The sequence below is a fragment of the Mus caroli genome, unplaced genomic scaffold, assembly GCF_978045245.1.
Source record: "Mus caroli unplaced genomic scaffold, Mus_caroli_1 scaffold_8, whole genome shotgun sequence".
NCBI lineage: Eukaryota > Metazoa > Chordata > Mammalia > Rodentia > Muridae > Mus > Mus caroli.
Window position 1 is genome coordinate 31,911,769 of NW_028227263.1, and position 24,332 is coordinate 31,936,100.

The following is a 24,332-nucleotide window of genomic DNA, read 5'->3' on the forward strand; positions in this document are numbered from 1 at the left end:
CCCTCAGATTTTTTCTCCTTTTTCCACTCTGAACTTCACACTGTATATTTTCATGGCTACATTTTCAACTTCTGTGAGCTTGCTTCTGCACTTTTTTTGTCTCCTGTTAATCCTGTCCAGTGGGTTATTTCAGACTGTGTTTTGTTTTCTAGGGTTTTTATTTTGTTTTTATAAGTTCTCACTAAGTAGCCCAGGTTGATTTGAAACTTACTGTGTGCTTCAATCAGACCTTGAACCCAAGAGTTTTCTGTTTGAGTTTGAGTGTTGGGGTTGTAAGTTGTATCTCCCACTCCTGCCTGTTTTTGATCCTCCCCTCCAGTCCCCTCCTCATCCTTCTCTTCCCTTCCTTCTTTCTTCCTTCTCTCCATCTCTTGAGTTATGGTCAGTTCTGGCTGGCCTAGATTTCACCGTGTATACCTTGAGTTTCCAGCAGTCCTCCCATGTGCTGGAAGCACCCTTCTCCTTCTTGTGTGTGTATACATCTCCAGTTTCACTCCTTATTAAGTTTATGCATGCCTCTTACCCAGCCCTTCTCACTCTTTCCCAGAGAGCCCTGATGCTGGGTCACACCTTAACTTCTCACTTGTACATCTAGAATGGCAAGGTGTTTTTTGACCCCACATCTCTGTAGTTTGTGTTTGTTTCTGTTGTGTGGTTTTTATTTAGTTATGATTCTGACTCTGTATATATTTAAATTTTGCTTGGATGATAGAAATTTAATATTTTATGTTGTTGGGTGTCTGGACATAGGTTTTTCATCTGAAGGCGTTTGGCTTTGTTCTGGTAACCAGTCTGTATATGTGCTGTTCAATTTGATCCAGAACTAAATGCAGTCTGAAGTAGCTTTTCTTCTAGGAATAGATTAGTCCACTATTGAACGCCCTGGGTGACTGACTGGTCAGCACTTTCCAGCATGGCTTCTGGGATGCAGACAGTCTCCAGCCCTTGAGAAGTAAGCTTGCCACAGCTCATGGTTCATCTCCCAACCAAAGTCCAGTTGATCCAAACATATACTTAATATTTGGTAAAGACTCTTTACCCTGTGCGTACGTTGGGGTCCCCTCTTTCCCGCCATCCCCCCCCCCCCCCCCAGTCCTTTTGAAACATTCTAGAATATTTTACAGCAACTTCAAGCTGCTTCAAAGGTTCCTTGAGCTCTGGTTCCTTGATTTCAGTTCAAGGAAACATTTGTGTCCTGCCTGGGATCTCCCAGGCCTTCCTCTATAACCAGGAATATTGCTTTAGGCTGAAAGCTAGGGCAGCTTTAAGACTCAGTCTGTGTTCACTGTCCACGAACCATATATTTAGTCTCTCTCACACCTTCCTTTTTTGAGGCAGGACCTGGTCTTATCCAGGCTGGCCTTGTTCACCTGGGTTCAAGTTATCCTCCTGCTTCAACCTCCTGAGTAACTGCTGGGGCATTAGGATCATGAATAGTACCCGCCCACCGTAGTTCTGTTTCTGATTGGCACAGCAGGGTCTCATTTCTGTCTCTGCACTGTGTGTTTAAGGATAGCTGGCCCCAGAGCTTCTGGGCCATTCTCCTACCTCCACTTCCCTTCCCACCATAGGCATGCTGCGGATTCCAGATGTGCATTACATAGGCTGCGGATTCCAGATGTGCATTACATAGGCTGTGGATTCCAGATGTGCATTACATAGGCTGGGGATTCCAGATGTGCATTACATAGGCTTCGGATTCCAGATGTGCATTACATAGGCTGCGGATTCCAGATGTGCATTACATAGGCTGTGGATTCCAGATGTGCATTACATAGGCTGGGGATTCCAGATGTGCATTACATAGGCTGTGGATTCCAGATGTGCATTACATAGGCTGTGGATTCCAGATGTGCATTACATAGGCTGTGGATTCCAGATGTGCATTACATAGGCTGCGGATTCCAGATGTGCATTACATAGGCTGCGGATTCCAGATGTGCATTACATAGGCTGTGGATTCCAGATGTGCATTACATAGGCTGCGGATTCCAGATGTGCATTACTACAGCTGGCTTTTTATATGGGTTCCAGAGATTGACCTCTGAGGTTCAGATTAGTTCTTCAGGCTTGTAAAGCTAGAGATTTTACCTGTGGAACCATCTTCCTGGTCCCAAGAGCCTGTATTTTAAGGGACCTTAGGCCTTGGGATGGTAAGAAGCTTTGTGGCGAGCAAGGGGCAGCAGCAATCGGCCTTCTGTAGGTTTGTTTGATTGTGGACACTAGGTAGGAGCTGCAGTGTGGTTGGCAGATAAGGAAATGGAGGCAGTGAGTGTGGGGTGGGCTGTTTGGGGAAAGTTCTTTGGCACAAAGCTGGGTGACAGATGTTTTGCTTTAGGGAGTTAAGCTTTAAGAACAGTGAGAACAAGTCGGTGCTCAGTGGTCAGTCCAAGTAGGTAGCAAAGCAAACCTAGAATTAGTTGTTAAATTGGGATGATTGGCTAGAAGAGAGAAGTCTATAGTTTGGCTGTATAGGGTGGAGCAGGCCTGGAATTTATTCACTAAGGAGGCTGGGGCAGAAGAATCGTGATAGATATCACAAGTGATATCAGGGCCACCATGGTTTACATAGCAGGGCCCTGGAGGGGGGGGGGTGAGGGCAGATTCTCTGTGGCTGAGAATGGTTGTTCAGTGCTTCTCCAAGCTGCTTAAGCTCATTTTAAAACTTCTTAGCCCCCAGTGTTGTGGACTGACATATTTTTGCTAAGTGCAAGGAAAAGAAAATGAACTAGGAATGTCATTGTCCTATTAGATGTCACTGCAGCGTCAAGTTACTATAAAGGTCTCTCTGTGGATATGACTGACTGAAGGGCAGGTCCCACACAATCAGCAGGAAGTCAAGTGTTTCCTGGTGACCCTTCTGACGTCCGAGCTAGGCTGGTTATTCCGGGTTAGGCTCACTCATGAGGATGTGTAGGTCAGAGGACAGCTTGCTTCTGTGCATTGGTCCTCTCCCGCCGTATGGATCCTGGGGACCATAGTCAGGTCATCAGGCTTGGCAGCGAGTGCCCTTACCCACAGAGCCATCTCACCAGCCCCCACTCTGCTCTTAATACTTACAAATTACTCTTGGTAAAAGAAAATTGTCTAAGCATGAAATGACTTAAAACATGAGCCTGTTACTAATCAGTATGCTGGAGCGGGGGTATTTTGAGCACCGTGAGATGTTAATGAATGCCATCTTATGTGAAGACACCATGCCTGTTAAGTGAAAACAGCCCGAGATAGCATTGCGCTCTGATGATAACTGTTAAAAATTATGTATGCAAATTTTATTTGTCGAGACATTTTCAGTTACAGATGACCAAAATGCAGCTCTCGTCAGATTCAGTACAAAGGTGTACACTTAGAGGGCAGGTGGAGTAGAGCTGGCTGCTGGGAAACCCACTCTCTGCGTGAGAACTGGGTAAACTGTGAAGGTGAGGGGGAAGGCTCAGAGGTCAGTCCTGACACCAGAACAGCAGGACCCACCCGGGCCGGCTGTCACAGCTGCTCAGGCGCCAACCCAGATTCCCTGGGCCCCACCATGACTGTCCTTGCCCTTCTGTCTCTGGATACATGCATCGCATACGTACATCACCTCTGAGCCCATGGGGGTTCGAAAACAGGCACCGTCATTTAAATATGACATTTTAATATGGATGTTTTGCTTTCATTTTTCCACAGGATCTAAATCGGAGAATTAGCCCCATGCTAATTAACATGTAGCTGCTATTTATAATTCGTTACCGCATTTCAATCATTTTTCAAAGGGAATTTATTTCCATTCTGTCTACTTTGGGCAGTATGAACAAGAAGAATGGGGATATTGAAATCGACCTTGCCAAATAGCAACATGGTGGAAATGGCTGGCTTCCTTGATTCGGAGGTTTAAGTAGGAATTAAACATTTATGGCTTAGTCTTGTTTGAATAATAGTATGCATTTTTTTAGGGTATAAATATTTTACTTCTTCATAGATTAACTCCATGTAACAGAATTTTCTAAAGCCGGGCTTTGAAAACTCCAGGTCAGACTGTCAAAAATGTAGCTCTTAGAGTTCTCTGACTTTAACAACCTTTGCTGGCTTAGGACAGTTTCTCTAGTGCTGGGAATATAGCTTCCACCATGTGTGATCCAAAATTTTGTTTTTAACTTGTTATTGTCTAAAACATGGAGGCTTAATGAAAACAGAGCACAGCGGTAATTTGACAGAGAGAATGTTTATGTATTGATACAATAGACGGGTTTCCAGAGTGCAGAAGGCATCAAAGAAAGTGTGCCAGTTCTACTGCTTGCAGGCAGACCTAAGGCTCTTGCAGGCAAACCTTGCAAAGAAAGCCCAGCACGGGGTCTTTTAACCTTTTCACTTCAGCGGGAAAGGAGCCCAGGTGGCTCAGTGGCTTCAGTAGGTTACCCTCTGATAAAACACATTGGCATGGTGATAGGAAATTGACTCAATATCTGATTGGGAAACATCTTACAATGTGGGTTTGACCAGATTACAACTGGTTTGGGATTGGTGTAAAATATATATACAATTAAAATGTTCTTTGATTGAGTGCACACTACCACGCCTGGCTCTAGTTTTCTTTACGTGGCAAGTGGTTACTCGCCAGAGTGGAAGTCCAATCAGAGTTCATTCATAGTAAGAAAAATTTTTATTTCCAAAATGATTGGCTAGCCAGAAAAGTGACAACCACCTAACTCAAGGCTTTTGGCAGGAAAGATTTGACATTCACAATCTCCCCATTACAAACAGAGCAATATAGTTCATGACGAAAGCATGTTTCTTGTTCTCTTTAGTCAGTTTTCTGGCTTTTAAAAAAGTCTCCAAAACCAAGGTTAAAATTATACCCAAGTGGGACCGGGTGAAAACCCAAGCTGCTAGCGAAGCCTGCCACCATCTGAAGGAACTTAGATTTTCATGGTTTGAGAATAAGTTGACAAGACCACTAGGAGGATGTTGCAGAAGCAGGCAGGGCAGATCCTTTAGCAGAACATTTTGGGGGAGGTGAAAATTCAAGCCTCTCATTTCTTTGTTTTATACTCCTTTGAAGGAGAAAGCAATTCGTTAATCTAAAAATAGCATTGGAAATAATCCAGGCAGCTGAGGGATGTGATGCCAGCGGCCCACCTAGAGGTAACAGAAGCGCCATCTTTTCCTGCAAATGAACTAGGTAGCAACTGGAAAAAGACCCAACTCTCCCACCACTTAATTATCCTAAAAACAAAGACAGACCCAGCGAGATTTTCTTTTTTTTTTTTAATTGAACAGGCTCTCGTGTGTTAAGGAAAATACATATTCAGGGGTTGTACATAGATGTGGCTGGACATATTCTGGTATGTTTAATGCAGATTCTTAAAAGTACTGTATTCATAGCACTGTGTGCATCTTGCCCACAGTATGTATTTGGATGAAGCGGTAATAAACAGACTTGCAAAAGGATGTGGTGGTAGTTTTAACAGATGCATGAGTAAAACCTGCTAATGAGCTCACAGCTGAGATAAACATCCTCTTACTCTTGACTGTTGGTTCTTAGACTCCTGGGTTTAGTGTGCTGCTGATAGCTTGGAAATCAGTGGGAACCCCCGACTTTCCTCTGGACTGTCCATGAGAACCAGGGCCCTGGTCCAGAAGTCAGGCACAGGCATGACTGAATAACCCTTACTTGTAGGTTTGTATCTTAGTCATGGGAATAGTTTGTCTCTCTCTCCTCTAACTATAAAACATCACGACTTTAAAAAACTTTTAAGTAGGGGAGATAGTATTTTTGTTGAGGATTGACTTGGTGGCTCTCTGGCCGACTTATCAGGTAGTTCTCAGAGCTAAAATGTTTTATTCTAAGGAAGATGGGGGAACCTAAAAGGTCTGCATATGTGTAGGAAGATTGTAGGTTGGCTTTGGAACCAGTGTCCAGGAGACTGTCTGCATTGGCTCAGAGAAGGATCTGCTGAGAAAAGGTTAGTGCGTCCGTCCGGCATCCTCGGATAGTTATGGCACCAACAATCAAAACTCAACGGAAATCATGGCTCACAAATAAAGTAGCCATCATCACCTGCTACCCTGGTGGTGTCAGCAAAGCAGTATCAGGAGGTTTGTAACAAACGCCACCCCACCTTAGAGCTTCTCCTTCAGGGCACTGAAGAACCCATGACCCTGGAGACTTACCAAGATACCTAGAGTTGTGCTAAATAAAAAAAAGAGATGGGTAAACAGGTTTCTGTAAGAGTGAGCAGGCCACAGATGAGAGGAGAATCTGTCCTCTGCATTTGATGGCTGTGTCTCCTGCATGCTGCAACCTGGCACCCGAGAACATGGTTGCTTCTCCTTGTGGATGTGGCCAGGGTCTTCACCCTGCTTGACCAGGGGGATGTTCCAGAGGGACACAAGGTGAACCAACACTACTTACTCAGTGTAGGAAGAGGGCCACCTGAGGACAAGGATGCCCCACTTGGCCTGCACTCACCAAGAAGTATTCGGACAGGCTGTCCCTTGGCATCCATAAGACTATTGGGCAAACCACACCGTTAAAAAAAAAAAAAAAAAAGAAAGAAAGAAAAAAAACCTAGTGGATACAATTGAAATCATCTTACACAAGCAAAAATCCACCCAACCATTGGTGACTAGAATCTGGAATGCGGCCGTGGGGAGTTGAACCCCCCACTAACAAGGGTGCACGTTGCACGCTCTGATCTCCTTCTTGTCTTTGCAGCTGGTAAACTGGGAGCTTTTGAACCTCTTCTTCACAGTCATGTAGCGCTCTTGGATCCCACCTCCGCACAGTTTGGTGCATTCTGACCAGGCTGTCCACGGGCGCATTCGACAGCCTGAAAGTAAGAGAGCGACTGGTTAGGCCAGCAGAATATGAGCAGCGACTTCCAGCAGGACTGTCCAATGAGTTGTCTTGCCCTTCACCACTCCTCTGTGTAAGGAGTGGTTGAATTCATTAGTGCCTGCTGTCCTCATTAGGGGCTGTTAGCTCATATGTGATGGTTTGCAAAAGCTGTGGCTGTTAGTGCACTGGATCTTTGCCTGTCTAAGGGCAGAGTCTGTTTCCCTGCCCCTTTGAAGCTTGGCTTGGTTTGGCAAATGGGATGTGAGCAGACACCATGCCTGCAAAGCTACTGCTAGGTGTGAGAGCAAGATTGGGTGACCTCACTGGAGAGACCTCGTGGAAAGAGGCCCCAGGAAAGCAGGTGAGGCTGGGGTGCTGTGCCACCCCTACTTGATTGTGGCTGCACAAATGAGACTTGAGTCCAACACAGCTACACCTCAGAAGAGTGAATCCAGGCCAGCTTGCCTCTGAGCAGCAGGCTCACGCTAATACAGGTTTGTTTAAAGCACTGACTTGTAAGCAGGGACCAGCCATAGGGTGGTCCCTGAGCTACTTCATTAGCCTCCCTGCCTGAGTTATTAGCCCACCCAATGGTAAGTAAAATGAGCAATTCTTTTCCTATGAAACATGGACATGCCTTCCTCAAACGAACCTCCTCTGACTCCACAGATGCAGCCTCCTGTTTGCACTTGTCATAGCTTTCCATATATCTCTCCTTTGAACACAGATGCTCGTGACTATTATTAGATACCTGTTTACCACACTGCAGCAGCAGAGTTTCCTGAGAAACTGCTGAGCACATAGCCTTTAACTGATGCCTGCCTGCCTGCCTGCCTGCCTGCCTGCTCACCTGCCTGCCTGCCTGCCCGCCTGCCCGCCCGCCTGCCTGCCTGCCCTCCTGCCTGCCCGCCTGCCTGCCCGCCTGCCTGCCCGCCTGCCTGCCCACCTGCCTGCCTGCCATACTCCCTAAGGAAAGGATCTGTCAACGTAGTCCATCTCTATGCCAGAGAATGAGCTGTCTTTTTGTTTGTTTTGTTTTCCTTATACAGGTTTGTGTGTGTGTGTGTGTGTGTGTGTGTGTGTGTGTGTGTGTGTGTGTATCCTTGGCTGTCCTAGAACTAGCTCTGTAGACTAGGCTGGCCTCTGCCTCCTGAGTGCTTGGGGTTAAAGGCATGCCAGCCAGATGGACTGTCTTTTTCTTTTCTTTTTTAGATTTATTTATTTTATGTATGTGAGTACACTGTAGCTGTCTTCAGACACACCAGAAGAGGGCATTGGATCCCATTACAGATGGTTGTGAGCCACCATGTGGTTGCTGGGACTTGAACTCAGGATGAGCAGCCAGCTCTTAACCACTGAGCCATTTCTCCAGCCCTTAAATGGACTATCTTAAGAGACTTTCACTTTTATATGGCTGCCCTTTTTTGCACCCTGGGAATCCCAAGAACACTTAATGGTGCAATAAGCATTGGATGATCTTAACTCATTCTGTTGGCCTGCCAATCACTGCACCAGCTCATTCCCCAGTGCCATTCCATGTAAGGATTATTATTTTAAAAATTTCTTTGTCGTGGGTGTGGGTGTGGATATGTGGTGTTTTGCCTGTCAAGGCCAGAGGGCATCAAATCCCCTAGGATTTGAGTTACAGAATGTTGTGAGCCATCATGTGCATGCTGGGTGTTCTACATGGGTCCTTTGAAATCATCTCTCTAGCCCACAGATGGTGATTTTTTTTAAGTTATGTTTTCCTGTTTGTTTGTTTATTGTGAATTGACATGTATGTCTGCATGAGGGTGTCAGATCTTTACAAACAGGAGTGAGCTACCATGTGGGTGCCGGGAATTGAACCTGGGTCTTCTGGAAGAGCAGCAAGTGCTTTTAACCACTGAGCCATCTCTCCAGTTCCGGGATGATGGTTTTATATCTCTTATTTATTTGTGCATGAGGGCCTGTTACAGTATGTGTTTATGTTGGTCAGAGAGCCATTTTGCGGAGCTGGTTCTCTTCCAGCATGTGGGTTCCAGAGCCTGAAATCCGGCATGTTTAGGCTTCATCTACTGAGACATCTGCCTGGCTTTTTTTTGGGGGGGGGGGTTCCTATAACTTTTCAAGTTATTCTAGAGAAGGGGGACACATAATTGTCCCCCAGATATAAACAAAACCAGCTTCTGTCTTTGTCTTCTCTAAATTACCTAATTTGGGTCTGTTAAGCTACTCTCAAAAGCACAGACTCAGACCCAACTCCTCTACCATTGGCCACTGACTTTTACACCCAATTCTCTCCTTGTATCCTTCCATATCTGCACCCCTCCTGTTACTTAGTGCATCCTGTGGTGTCTCTGCCTCGGCAGCTGTGATTCCTGGTGAGCTCCTAACAGCTCCCTAAGACACAGTCTGGCTTTCTCTGCTCTGGCATCTCCCGGAACCCTAGTTCATACTGTACCCATTCTCTGGCATCTCCTGGAACTCCAGTTGGTACTGTGCCCATTCTCTGGCATCTCCTGGAACCCCAGTTCATACTGTACCCATTCTCTGGTATCTCCTGGAACCCCAGTTCATACTGTACCCATTCTCTGGCATCTCCTGGAACCCCAGTTGGTACTGTGCCCATTCTCTGGCTTCCTTTGCTCTTGGTTCATTATTATTCTGTTGGAGTGCTAACTGCTTATGTGGCAACCTGAGTCCATATTAGTTTGAAGGAATAAAAATCTAAATGCTAAGCTTTGTGGTTAACATTAAACCAGGAAGCCACCAGGTCAGAGTGGTCTTGTCTCAGCCCTCCCTTTAACGGGATGATTTAATCTGAGGCTTCATGAAAATTTCCCTACCAACCAGGCTCCTCCCAACACATCTGTGCATTGTATTTCCCTTTTCTGCAAAAGCAAATGGGGTTGGTTAGTCACAGCTGATTGTGAGCAAGGTGTTTTGCAAATGAGAAGAAAGAACTGTACAATTTCTAGAGGCTTTTTGCTTGAAAACGGATTTTGACAGCCAATTATCATATCCAATATATATTTTTTTTTTGCTACAAACATTAACCCAATTTCTTCCGTATAAGTTATGCTTTCTTAGTATTTAGGAATTAAAACTTCGGCTGAATAATTCAAGTGCCTCTCTCTTCAGCCCAGAGCTGTCCCGTGTCCTGGAGGCCAGCACAGGCCCGCGGGAAACAGTACCTGGGAACTGCTCTCCATCCGACTCTTCTCTCAGCTGCTCACTCCTCCTGCTCTCTCGGGCCTCCCTCCAGCGCAGCTTCTGGACTGATGGGCTGCGAAGGCATTTCCGGGTGCGGCACTTCTTGCGTTGCACAGTCTCTGGGCAGGGTACACCCCCAAACTGAGGTTCCGTTTGGATTGTCCGGGTTCGAATCATGTGACCTTTCCCACATGACTTGTTACATTCAGACCACTGGGACCACTCGCTGAGTTCACAGTCAATGGCTGGCAAGATACAGACAGGTGTGAGTATATCTATGTCTGAAACAAAATAGTCCAGTATACACTTTTGACCATCTCAACCAGGCAGCCAAGAGCAATAAGCCATTTTCCAGGAGAAACTGCTCTTCAGCAGCAGTGGCGTTATCTAGACCACATTGTAAGCAGTAGGGGCAAGATTGGTGGCAGTCTTCCTACACTCTTCCCGTTCTGACTCCTGTATGACTTGAGAAGGTGACGGGCAACTTAGAAGGTGTTCTCATAGCACCATGGCCTGCCTTGTGTCTTCCTGGAGTAGTCATATCAGCTAGTGGCACTGACTGACCAGCCTCCTGCCCCCATCCCCAGCCTCAGTGACCCTAGATTTCCTCAGGGAAGCTGTAGTGTGGTCTTCAGAGAATGGCCCCCTACTTCGTAGCTTTTGGAGAGAACAAGATAGCAGGTGGTCCCCTACAGGCCCCACACCTAGGACTTTCCCAAACCTTTGCAGCTTTTCTTACTCTGCACCTCGTCTGCATCCTGCATATGACGGTCAGTGTAAAGCACACAGGAGCCTGAGATAGGAAGTGCCACAAAGGATCAAGAGCGGGAGGTGTTTTATGGCTTCTCATAGTAAAAGATAGAGGAAATTCTTACAAAGCCAGCACCTCACAATGTAGGGGGAAACAGCATTGTGGTCTGATTTTTCAGGGTGTGTCCAAGGAGGCAAATGATTCCACACTCCGCTGTTCCTGTAAAGCCTGGACCAGTCTCACTCTTAAGCATTTTCCAGCCTCTCTCCCGGAGGGAGTGTGTCTGCCAAAAGGGGATAATGGCAGCTTTTGAATTAGGCTACAGGGCTTAAATGAGCAGTTTGCTTCCAGCAGTGCCCTGCAGATGCTCATTTCCTGATCTCCTATAATCGACTATGGATATAAAGATTTATTTGAATTGGTGACTTGTCACCATTTGTTAAAAGCTCTAGAGTCCAGTCATAGAGGTAATTGTGAGCTAACTACAGTTAGTAAAAGCTGGAGGCTACTGTTCATTGGCTAGGCCTGCACCTGCTTACACTTGGTGCCAGTAGCTGATTTTAGTCCTCAGAGTAATTTAGAAAGTTTTGCTGCTACACAGACCTGAAAACCGAGGAACAGGGAGAAGCAGTATTGGTAGTTGACTACACAGATTTCAGAGGGAGATTGGGCCACTGTGTTTTTGAGAACCTGGGCTTTTCTTTCCTTCTCTTCTTTTTTCCTTACTGGTCTGTTGGTGTCACTCACTTAATGGGCAGCCTCAGATAAGGGTAAGTACACCGATCACATGGTGCTGGGATAGAACTGAAAGGTTCAAACAATATGAACCAAGCAGTACCCCTAGAGCCCCAGGGCCTAAACCACAACCAAAGAGTACACCAGGAGGGATTCAAGGCTTCAGCTGAATATGTAGCAGAGGATGGCCTTGTGGGACATCCGTGAGAGGAGAGGCCCTGGGCCTTGTGAAGGCTTGATGTCCCAGTGTAGGAGAATGCCAGGACAGGGAAGCAGGAGTAGGTGGGTTAGTGAGCAGGGGGAGGGGAAATGAGGAAAGGGGATAAAATTTGAAATGTAAATAAAATATTTAATAAAAAATGAAAAAATCTATCTTCAATTGAAAAATTAAAAAAAAAAAGAACTGAAAGATTCAGAAAGTTAATGGGTAAGGCAAGCCGGCAGGTAGGGGGCGGGGGGGGGGGGAAGGACTGGGGATGACTGACTTGTGCTTCACACTTAATCAGTCTCCCATTCAGACCTCACAGTCACTTTATGTGTTTTGCAGACGACAAGATTGAAGACTTCCTGCCAACACAGATCCAAACTCCACTCTCTGGCAAGTTAGTCTCACTATAGGATCTAACAGTATATATCCTTTTGCATGTGTATGTGTGTGCACAGCATCTCTAAGCCCAAAGATGAGTTCCGGTACTTTCCTCCATTGTTCTCCACTGTATTTACTGAAAAAGGGGTCTCTTGCTGAACCCAGAGATCATTGATTCTGGCTGGTCTAGCCAGCTTGCCCCAGGCTTTTATGTAGGTTCTGGAGATCCAAACCATGGTCCTTATGCTTACACACAAAATGCTTTATCCACTTAGCCATCTCCTCATCTGGCGGTATTAGCAAATAGCTGGTTAGGGGCTCACTGGACCAAGGAACTTTGGAGGAGGGAACGGTGAACTTCCATAACCAGGACTTACGGCATTCTGGCAGCATGCACTTCTCCGCCTGCTCCAGATCCTCGTTACAGTCACCCAGCTCTGCCAGAGACTTGAGCATCCGCTGGCGGGTCCGCATGCCCTTTCCACAGGTCACGCTACAGTCGCTCCACTCGGACCAGGGAGACAGCAAGCACGGGATGGTATCTAGGTCAAGAGCCAAGTTTGGCACTGAGAACAGGCACCTTTTGTTGGGTTTGATCTTAGCCCTACGATTCCCCCACCAGCCACTAGCCACTGGAATAGAATAGAATTAGACCCTGGGTTCAGAGTGAACAGCTTAGAGTAGGAAGTGGCTCTTTGCCGATTGGGCTGGTTACTCTTCTGCATCTCCTGTGGCCCAGCCGGTGGTCATGACCCGATCGATACAGGTGAGGACAATGCATGCAAGGTCTCTCTCAACAGAGGCACCACTGATGATATGGGATCACTAAATTCAATTATAGTCACAATAGGTTTAATGGGGCCTCACTAAAGAATACCGCAGACAGAGATTGGCTCAGTGCTGCAATTTTGCTGGTCTGAACTGAAATCCCTGGAGTGTGTGTGTGCTTGTGTGCACATCGATATACATTTGTGCATAGAGTGGCCAGAGTTGTGCCTTATTACAACTAAGAAGACCATTGTACAATGGTAATATGCTGCATACGGTGCTGTGTGCTTTTAATCTCAGTGCTTTGGTGGCAGAGGCAGGTTGATCTCTGTGAGTTCAAGGCAAGTCTGGTCTATATAGCGAGTCCCAGGCTAGCCAGGGCTTCACAGTGAGACCCTGTATCAACCCCACAAACAAAAAACCAGGAATCGATTAGACTTAGCCAGTGATGTCTTATGTAGATTTACTGCCCCAAGGAAAATGCTTCTATGGAACACGGGTGAATTCTATCCAGGAGCCACCAGTTTGACGCTCCCTACCCAAAGCCTCCCTCCCCATATCCACTCACGGCACTCAGGCATCATGCATTTCTCCGCCTGCGATGTCTCTGCCTTGCACATGGAGCCGTCCGCGGGGCTCATCTTGACCATACGGTGCCTCTTCTTCATACCCATCCCACAGGTGGCACTGCAGTCGTCCCACTCACCCCACTCAGTCACCAGGCAGCTGCTAGGAGCTAGGGAGTCCAAAAGGTTGGAGTTGTGCAGCTGGTGCTGGGATCCACCTGCTTGCCCCACCTACTTCCAGGGCGCCCCCAACTCACAGCACTCCTCGTTGACTGTGCACTTCTCCGTCTCCTCCGTGGGCAGCATGCACACTGAGCCGTCTTCCGGGAACTGCTTCACGTACCTCTCCCGGGACCTCATGCCCATGCCACACGAGACACTACAGGGCGACCAGGTGATCCACTCCGACATGGTACAGGTGGAGCCATCTGTGACACACCAAGCATGCTCAGAGGAGGGGCAGAAAAGAATCTGGGGTCGGTATAAGAGAACTCTGACTCTAGAAGGAGAGGTGTTTACAGAGAGTGTGCCCCAGGTTCAAGCAACAGCCTCAGTGGTTTAGAGCTCTCATTCCTCCTGGGGGAACCTGCCCATACAAAAGGAAGAGGAGGACAGAGATTTCAGCTCTACCACTGGCATTTAGCATCCTAGCTCTAGTCCCTAGAAAGGAGCCTCAGTGCTGACAGTGACTTCTCCCTGTCCCCTTGTAGGCTTGTCTGTAGCAGCGCTTGTTCCCTTACATGGTGCTCTCTCTAGGACACTGATGGCCTGGAGAAGGGACCCTTCTCTCCTTCCTCCATGTCCTGTGCACCGGTTCTTTTCAGACAGGCCGATTAAATAAGATTGTGAGGTGGGACCCCAACCAATGGATAAAAGACATAGCCACCACCTACTTTAGAGTAAAAACCCAACACTCTTCCTGTCTCCTGTGTGTGCGCTCTTCCCTAACACTCTCTGGATTAAGAGTAAAGTTTGCATTGTCCAGACACCAGGCAGAGCAGTGGTTTTTTGGGGGAAGGGGGAGGGGCTGTGGAGACTTTGGGAAGCAGGCCTATCTTGGGAAAGTGCATTATTCTCCCACACCATGACGTTCTATGAAGTACATGGGGCAAGCAACCACTGGCTAAATCCTCTAAAGACCAATAAGTCCTTTCCCCCAGTGTTTTAACAGGTGGTCTGGTCGAGGTGACATAAAAGTAGCATGAGGGAAGAATCCAGTTGGTGTTGGAATTCTGTTATCAGATGATGGGCTGTGTATTCTGAGGCCTCAAGATACTGTAGGAGGCACCCATTCTGGCTGGACGTCATTGACAATGATGCGACTCTAAAAGGGTGTAAGGGAGCCATGTTGCCAGGAAGCCCTCCCTCCTCAGTCCTCTCCAGCTGGCCTGGAGTGTCTGTCTCCTGACCTTCATCGCTGCAGCCTGGGCCCATGCAGGGCTGGAAGTCCTGGGTGTCAGGACAGGGGACACTGAGGTCCAGCTGTGCCTTCAGCATGCGCTGCCGCATCCTCTTGCCCTTTTCACAAGTGGAAGAGCTGCAGGCCGACCATGGGGACCAGTTGGAGTAGATGCAGGTTTCAGGGGTGTCATCTGCAAAGAGTGTTTGACATGTTCTCCCTGGGAACCTGTGGAACCTATGACTGGCTCTTTGCATAGAGGCCCATCGGTGTGTTCCAGGGATGAGAGCAGACATCCTTTTCCTTTGAAAATGACGTTCTAACATCCTGCTGGTAAATACCTAATGAATAGCGACCATTCTCTCCCTGTAAGGACCGTTTGCATGTGTGCATGTTCTGGTCACTGCCTTGTCCTTGGCAAACATTGTTTTCATGCATGTATGTACTTCATAGGCAGTCTTAGAAAGCTCACGAATTTTTTGCAACCTCATTGGCTCCACCCACTGGTGTCAGTTCACTGAGCGAGTGCCCTGTGCTGGCATCCTTAAGAATCTTACTTAACTAAGCCTACTGATCCTCATTTTCTCGGAGGCAGCCTCTGTTATGAACATTTCTTAGTCAAGGGAAGAGAGGTAGGAAAGTTGGCTTGTCAGGGTTATAAACAGTAACAAAGTCTAGGATCTGTGGGGAAACTTAAATTCAAGCCAAGGCTCTGCCTCTTTCTCTTGACTGTAGTACCTGGACTCCTGTCCTCCATGAGGGGTAGATGAACTGTCATGGAAGAACAAGCATCAAAGCAGCAAGTGATCTGGAAGCTACAAAACCTACCAAATGCCATCTTTACTGCCACGATAGACAGCTAATGTTAAGTAGTTATTTTAACATCACTCCTTCACCAGGTGGCTGACACTTGGCGCCTAATGTTGGCCTTGGATTTTAGCCTTTTTCTTTTAGGCTGCTGGAGATGGAAACCAGGGCATGGTCCATGTTAAGCACATGCTAAGACACCAGCACCTCCCCCCCACCCCCCGCAGGCCCCCCAGTCCTGGTTGTTTCAAAGACCATGTCAGAGGCTACTGGTCACATCAGTTTGTATTGCCACCTGCAACAAAGGAGAACAACATACCTTCATCTTTCTCTTCTGGAGCCAGGTCGGCTACAATATCATCCACGTTGTCAGGTACAATGTTGCACTGTTCTCCCTGCAAGAGGAATGGAGAGTGCACATTCCAGAAAGGAGGATGGGCAAGGGAGAGATAGAATAGGTAAATCTTGGCACAAAACCCTGCAATGGCAGATTTCTGGGCCAACATTTACACCTTAAATGGGGTGGGGGGAAAGCAAGAAAAAAAGCACTGATTAAACAGACATCCTGACCATGGCAGACATTAGCAATTGACTGTAGAACTCAGGATAAACTTGATCAAATCATTCATCTGATCCTGGCTTCACTCTGAGTTGCTTTTACAAATTTACATCTAAAAGATAATTTTTATGCTTGAACCCTCGGGAGGCCCAGAAATCCCACACCCAGAGGTGCTTCCTGCCCTCTGGAGACCCCGGTGATTCTAGAAAGGTGTCTAGGCACATTAGCCCTCCTCATGGTACCTTCCGGGCAATTCTCTCGATGACGACTCTGGCCACTTGTGTGATGGACCCACCTTCTGGGTCATAGAAAGGACTCTGAGGATGATCCAGACTAGTCAGGGGTCGGATTTTTTCCTGAGGAATTGTGGGCTTGTTTGGTGACTGCAGGAATAAAACAGACAACGTGGGAAATACAATGTGAAAACTTCAAAGCAATTGGTTATTGAACAAAAACTCTAATAGGACCTTGCATGCCCTCCCTCTGTGTGTGTGTGTGTGTGTTCTGGGCATCGAACATGGAGCCTCGCTCTGATTGAATTTATAAAATGTAACTGTATTTACAGAATTCCACTTGTGCGGATCCTGTGCTTAGAAATCCATAAATCTATGCTTAGAATCTTTCACAGCACCAAAAGTTTGTGCCCAGCCGGAGGAGCCAAGTTCCAACGAGGTCATCCAAGCTTAGAAATGGCTGAGCCAGCTTGACCTGGATCCAAGGCTTTTTCTGCTGGGCCAGGCAGCAAACTGTTCCCGTGTTGGGTCAGATGTGAGTCACACTGCCTCTGATGACTGTGCAGCTCAGCCATTGCTGTGGGAATCCAGACTATAGACAGAATGGAGTGCGGCAGGCTTGAAAACTTATTTACCAGTCAGCCATTGCAGCACGCACCTGTGGGGGATGGCGAGTCGGATGCTAGTCTGAGCTCCACAGTGAAACATGTCTAAAGCAAAACCAAAACAAGGCCTGGGTTCTGGGGACTTGACTCAGCTCCTCCGGCTTGCCTGGCAAGAACTTCACTGACTTCTCTGTCTCCCTATCCATCCCCTGCTAGTTTTCTGATGGCTCCAGACTTTAAAAGAACATTTATTTAAAATAAAAATATTTATTTATTTTACATGTTTAAGGTTTTTGTTTTTTTGTTTTTGTTTTTCCCTGTGTGCATGTATGTACACCACCTGTGTGCCTAGTACCCGGTTTGCAGAGGGCATTAGATCCTCCAGTTAGAACTGGAGTTACAAATGTTTGTTAGCTGCCTTGCAAGGCCTGGGGACTGAATTAATCCTCACCAACAGCAAGTGCTCTTAACCACGTAGCTACTTCTTAGGCCTTGTGATAGCTTCAGTACCAACTATGCAGTTGAGAACAATGGTGGCCACCCTACTAGACAAGGGATTTCTAGGATATAGCTGAGTCACACGCACCTCTGTGCCCAGGACACCTAGAACATGGCAGAGCAGGAAGGGTTGCTGAGGGAGTTTGCCTTCCACTGTGGGCACACACTTACCTCATAGGTCACGCCGCTGTCAGTGCCAGCATCCCAGGGAATCAGGTCCTGTACTACTTTCTGGACCCAGCCACACTCCTTGGTGCACAGATCCTCTGCAGATAGGCCCACGTTCCAGTCCGGACTGGGGCCCATCATGGTGAGGAAGGACATTAAGTGGCGTGTCCTGTCCACTGAGAATTCAGCTGAGGGTGCTGCTCTCCTAGAAACCAAATAAAGAGGCTGTCACATTTGGGAAGGGCTGCACACACTAGGTGGGACTAGGTGGCATGGCCATGGCTGGAAATGGAGAGGAGTGGGGAGAATGCAGATTGGTTCCTCAAGCATCCTCGGTTTCCTTGTGTCTCTTCTGAGCCTACCTGGTGGACTAAGATGGAGAAAGTGTCACTCTTACACTGTCCGTTTAAAAAAACTTCTATAGCATTTCCTTGGTTGGTTCACTTGCCCAGGTGTAGACTGGCTCATCACTGCACTGTAAAGCTCTGGGAAATCAGGTTTTCGTGTGTGCTGCATACACAGTTTTACTTCCAACGTATAGAACAACATCTGGCACAGAGTACTCAGTACACATATCTGAAGGAAAGAACAAATAATTCTAGTGTGTGTATGTGTGTGTGTATGTATATATGTATATGTGTGTGTGCAAGTGTGTAAGTGTGTTTGTGCATGTGCGTTTGCATATGTGTGTCCAGCCATGTGGGACGTGAGATGAACTTTACAAACAGTTAGCTGCTCACTGAGGTCCCAAGGCATAACTACATTTCATCTTTACAACAGAAGGTAGGGATTATTGATCCTGTCTTCTTTAAGAGGGCCATGGAACTGATCCAAAGTCACAATGTTAAGGCACAGAACGGAACAGAGACAATGACCCACACAAACATGTATTCAAAGACAATATTCTTTCCAACATCAACTCCTAAATTCTCCTCCTGCCTACTCTACTGAGATCTCCAGAGTACCATTGCGGTGAGGTCTTCCCATGCCTTTTGTCTGTTTCCCTTCAGAGACCAGCCAAGGTGAGGTCTTGCCTGGCACCAGGGCATACCCATCTGGTTGCCCTGGTTACCAGTTGAGTTGGCAAGCAGGGCACCTCTGGCTGAATGTTCCAACCACTGGAAATCATGTCTCCAGACTCTAGCTATCAGGAGTTGCTCTTCAGTCTCCATCTTCTCGGGTTGCAAGGTCTCAGGAGATGATGGAGGTGGCCCTCTGAAGGGACCGAGGAGGAGGAGTCACATTCTCTTAGCACATTCTAGGTGACAGACCAATTCTATTCCATTTCCCCTTCATGGTGATTTTGTGGGAGTAGAATTATGACCCTGTTTTGTCTCAGGGAAGTGAAAGTGCACAGAGACTAATGAGCTTGGAGACATGGGTAGCAAGTGCCAAGGTTTAAAGTAAGCTTGGCATGACTGGAGCATCAGGCTGCTAGCTGTGGGGATTCACTGGCTACTCACCAACTGGTCTGTTCATGCCATCTGGTAGCTGGTCAGCCTTAGCTGTTTTGAGAGACCCTGTGCCTTCTGTAGAGATCTGCTGCTTCTGCCTACCCTCACCTGACCCAGAAAGTGATGACTTCAGACCTGGTGGGACCCACAGAATTAGACCATTGGCTCTTGGCAGACATGAAACCAACCAATAGGCAGAAGGGAGGAGAGCTTAGTGGAGGCCCTGATATCATCCCGTAGAACTGTGTGACCTTGAGCAAACTCAGACTTGTCTGTCTGTATATGGAATCACTTAAAAATTATCTATCCATCCACCCACCCACCTCCCTACTTCCCTACCTCCTACCTGCCTGCCTACCTACCTACCTACCTACCTACCTACCTACCTACCTTTGTGTGTGTTGTGTAGGCACACATATCTGTGGATGCACGTATCTCTGCTATGTCAGGTGTCTTCCTCTATAGTTCTCCACCTTATTGTTTGAGATATCATCTTTCACTTAACCCAAAGCTCTCATTTTGGCCCAACTCACTGGCTACCAAGCTTCCAGGATCCACCTGTTTCTGCTTGCCCGGTATGGGGCTTCCAGGCACAGACAGCTATGCCCAGCTTGTACATGGGATATGGAGAATCTGAACTCAGGTTCTCTTGCTTGCTAAACCCAGCACCCACATCTTTAAGATGGGCATCATGTGACTGTATCAGAGGGTTACAGTGAGTAACGCACCAGCTCTCCTGCATACCATGCTTAATCCAGTGCCTGACACCTCTGCTATGATTATAATCTCAGGTTTAACATTTTTAGATCTTTATTCTGAAACCCCCAAAGCTGGAATGTTCTGAAATCCCAAGCAGCTTGGGTGCTGATGCAATGCCGCAAACAGAAAATTTGGAAAATCATGAAATACTTGCATGTACAAAATTCTTAGAAAAGGTGTAATAGCCAGTGAATGGAACCAGTCTAGATGTCCACCAACAGAGGAATAGGTAACTTATATACACAAAATAGGTTTAGTCATCTGTAAAGAAAATGAAGCTATGACATTTGTAGGAAAATGGACCAAACCAGAAAGCATTATGTTAAACAAAATAAACCAAAGTCACAAATGCCGCAAATGCTGCAGTTTTTCTCTCATTAGGTGTGCTCTTGTGTGTGAGTGAGTGTGCGTGTGTGTGTGTGTGTGTGTGTGTGTGTGTGTGTGTGTGTGTGTGGTGTGTGTGTGTGTGTGTGTGTGTAGATCATGGAACTAGAAAGGGGATCATGAGGAAAGATGAGGTAATCCTTAAGTGGGAGGGAAGATGAAGGAGTTCTACATGTGCCATGAAAGCAGAAGGCCAGAGCTGAGGGGAACCAGTGAGAGATGCACCAGGGAACACTGGGGCAGATAATGGTGGAGTGAGATGAATTTAAACAAACCGTGACACAGTTACATGAAAATCCCGTAATGAAATTTTGTATGCTAATTTAAAGAATTAAATGAGACATTGTGCAAAGTTATCTTCAGGCTGTGCAAAAAGTGTATATGAAACAAATGAGTTTAGACCTGGGTTCCATCCCTGAGATATCCCATTATGCATATATTAATGTTATTCAGTTTTTAAAATCTGAAATCTGAAATTTCTGTAGTCTGGGACAGTTTGGCTGAGCTCTCAGCTTGCTCTGCTGCTGAGAGAAAAGCACCGTGGGTTCCCTGTGAGATCAGAGAAGGGATGGGAGAGACCTCTCTGAGTAGATGTCACTGTAGTTGTTACCTGTCTAGGGGCTTCAGCACCAGCAGGACAACAAGGGCCAGATTATGTTGCCCAAGTTCACTCTCCAAGAAACTCCCTGTGCCTGGCTACACCAGCCTAGGAGCATGGCTGTGGCATTTGTTTCTGTACTTTGGAAAGTATAGGCCCTTGGCATCCCTGGGGAACTTATCAAAAGGAAGGTGAACTGGTTCCACACATATTTGGTGAATTAGGGGTGTTGGGGTAGGGCCCAGCCATTGGTTTCAGCAAGCTCTATAGGTAGTCTTCCTGCAGCTCAAGGTTGGAAACTACTTCTCCTTCAAGCCTTTCATGTGTCACCTTGTCTAGGAGCCTTTCAGACCCACTGGGTGAGGCAAGAGCCCCAGTCTATCTATTCCTGCATGCCCTGCAGGCCTCTGTAGCCAGTCCTATCATTGTAATGGCTTCCTCACAATTCTTTCTCTCCTTCGAGGCTAGGTGCTCCTTAGGGGTTGGCTTTGCCAGTGTTCCCCAGGTATGGAGGACTCTGGTGAGCTAACTGAATACATGTGTATCTGGTGGTGACTGAACTGGCCTTAGTGTCTCTTGGTCCTGAAGATCCTGTTCACCATTTGGGTCTCAAAGCTCTTATCCAAGACTACCCACCTGTATATGTTGAATAAGAATAGCCCCCCACCCCCATAGGCTCATCTATTTGAATGTTTGGTCACCAGGGAGTGGAACTGTTTGGGAAGGATTAGGAGGTGTGGCCTTGTAGGAGGAGGTGTGCGATTGGTGCGGGCTTTGAGGTTTCAAAAGCCTACACCAAGCCCAGTCCTTCTCTCTCTGTCTCCTTTTGGACCAGGGCTTTTAGCTACTTCTGAAGCACTGTGCTTGCCTGGCACTGTGCTCCCATCTGTGATGGCCATGGACTAGCCTTCTAGTCTCCAATTAAATGCTTCTTTTATAAGTTGACCTAGACATGGTGCTTTGTCATGAAGATAGGACAGTGACTAAGATACCTACTGCAGACATGCCTGTCTTTCTGTATGATTAGGCACAGATGGGAGAATTCCTCTGGATTGTGGGTCAGTGGTTCCAGTAACTTCTTTGTGTATGTGGCATACACAGGTGTAGAAAGTGTATGTGCATGTGTGCTGGGAACATGTCTGTGTGTATATACAGAGGCTGGAGGACAACCCCAGGTGTGGTTTCTCATGTGCTGTCCAGCTGTCCTTTTGCAGGGGTGGGGGCGGATAAGATTTCTGTGTCTTGGAACTTGCCAAGTAGGCTAGGCTGGCTGGCTAGGAAGCCTCAAGCATTCACCTATTTCTCCCTCCATTATGTTGGGATTATAAGCATGTGGTATCACACCTAACATTTGAAAAATGTGTTCTGGACCTTGTACTTTTCTGGCTTGCACTTGACTGACTACGCTATCTCTCTAGCCTCAGCAGTTTGTCTGTTTGTCTCTCTTTCTCTTTCATTCAATAGAGACAGGGTTTCTCTGTATAGTCCTAGCTTGGACTTGCTAGCTCTTGGAACTCGCTCTGTCCATCAGGCTGGCCTCAAACTCAGAGATCCACCTGCCTCTGCCTCCCAAGCCCTGGATTAAAGGCGTGTGTTACCACCATCCTACAGCCTGGGAACTGTGGCGCTACCCATTCAACTTTGTATCGAGTGACTGCTCTGTCTTGCAGTGCCTGTCCCACATCCTTTGGGAATGTTGCCTACCCCCTTTCCATTGCCACACAGACTACCCCACTCACCGTCTCCCCATCTCCATAAGTATGTAATTTCAGAGATGGTTATTCATCTCCTGAAGGCCACAAGTGACAGGATTCACAGTGACAACCTAAGGAGACAAATCTCCTATGGAATCTAGAGTGTTAGGAACCACCCTGACTCCAACCCAGCACGAACTGGTACTTATATATCTGACAGACATAACCTTCTTGTGTGATGGTGAATCTTCGTGTCAACTTAACTGGTTTGTGAGTCACCTAGGATACCAGGTTCTCAAAGGTGTTTCCAGATCTTAATTGAGGACCTCCCTGAATGTGGGAAGGACCATCCATGGGCTGGCACCCTTGACTGACTGCAAAAGGGGAGGAAGGAAAAGTGAGCTGAGCCTCCCTCCACAACTCTGGGTTTCCTGGCGGCAGATGTACTGTGACAGGCATCTCACGGTCCGGTTATTACACCTGTCCTGTTAAGATGAACAGTATCTCCCGAAACCATGAGCCAAAATACACCTTTCCTTTCTTAGGTTGCTTTTTACCGGGTTTGGTTACAACAAGAAAAGTAGCTAAGACCTCACTCAACAACCAGCCCTCTCAGAAGCATTTTCAACCAGTGTGGCTGGTTAAAGACCTCAAGGGATGGAAAAGCCAGACTCCCAAATGCCTTGCCCTCAGTTGAGTAGCACGCAATTCTGACTGCACAGGATATAGGAACAAATTTTTAAAGCATCTTTAGATATAACTTGCCCCTTTCTCTTATCTAGGACAAGAAAATCCCCCCCCCCCCCCGGCCCTAGACTCTTCAGTGCTTCCATGAGGGACTTTTCCCCCATTCTCCCAAACTGCTTAGCACCTCTGACCTACCTTCATTCACTGACCTGATATGTCATTCAGAATTTCCTGTTAATGTCACTTTCTCCCCAGTCTATAGAGTAGAGGCCATTTTGGGGGCTGGGGTGGTGGTGGAGGGTATTTCAGCTACAGTTCCTTACCTGGTACAGATCTTGGCATGCAATGGTCTCCTTCCAAATGTTTGTTGAAATAAATGAATTAATCTAGGAAATGAATGTGGAGCTTTCCTATTTCCTTTGACCTTCAAATTTCATTAAAGGTCGCTTCAAAGTATTTATTATTTCTCTTATAAAAACCTTACTTAAAATAATGAAATGGATAAGCGTATGTGTGACTTTTTCTTAGGAAGCGCTAGCCAGAACCAGGGCTCTTTAATTTAATCGAACTTTAATAAAAGTTCTTATTTATGCTCTCTTAGGTGCCAGGTCTTCCACGACGATATGACATTCTGCCAATTTGGTGGCCTATTTTTCTTTTGTCTAAGATTTACATGTGAATTTTTTTCTTTTTTTAAGCAGGGAGACTTATTGCATGCCACAGTATATGACAAATTTAATTAAAAATAATATGATATTTCGAAGTAGAACAGAAATTAGTGGGCCAGAGTGGAGAGAGAGGAAAGGCTGGTCACCAAGTGCTGTCAGACTGAATCAACTAAAAAAAAAAAAAATCAGATTTGCAACGAACACCATACAGCTCTAGAACCCAATATCCAGACTGTAGAAAAATGTGAAACATTTAAGAAAAGTGTCTACTAAGAAATGTTACTTTTCAAGGTGGGGATAAAAAGAAAAGAAGAGCAAAGAAATGTTTCCTTTCTCAGATTTGAAACAGGAAAAGCAACCACAAAAGAAACAGATGGAATTAACATCAGTTAACACTTCTG

The 24,332-nt window shown here is 46.6% G+C and overlaps 1 protein-coding gene across 1 annotated transcript in view; it reads right to left on the reverse strand.

The window, feature by feature from the left end:
• Window positions 1-5,242: 5,242 nt before the first annotated feature.
• Window positions 5,243-24,332, reverse strand: part of Spon1 (spondin 1) — a 280,392-nt gene continuing 261,302 nt past the window's right edge. Inside the window, exons 8-16 of the mRNA XM_021166919.3 lie at window positions 17,691-17,892; window positions 16,426-16,566; window positions 15,944-16,019; window positions 14,828-15,010; window positions 13,676-13,846; window positions 13,421-13,588; window positions 12,462-12,626; window positions 9,994-10,257; window positions 5,243-6,809 (exon numbers count right to left, since the gene is read on the reverse strand). Of these exons, the coding sequence (XP_021022578.1) occupies window positions 6,646-6,809; window positions 9,994-10,257; window positions 12,462-12,626; window positions 13,421-13,588; window positions 13,676-13,846; window positions 14,828-15,010; window positions 15,944-16,019; window positions 16,426-16,566; window positions 17,691-17,892 (1,534 nt within the window). The 3' untranslated portion in view covers window positions 5,243-6,645. The remainder of the gene's footprint in view (window positions 6,810-9,993; window positions 10,258-12,461; window positions 12,627-13,420; window positions 13,589-13,675; window positions 13,847-14,827; window positions 15,011-15,943; window positions 16,020-16,425; window positions 16,567-17,690; window positions 17,893-24,332) is intronic.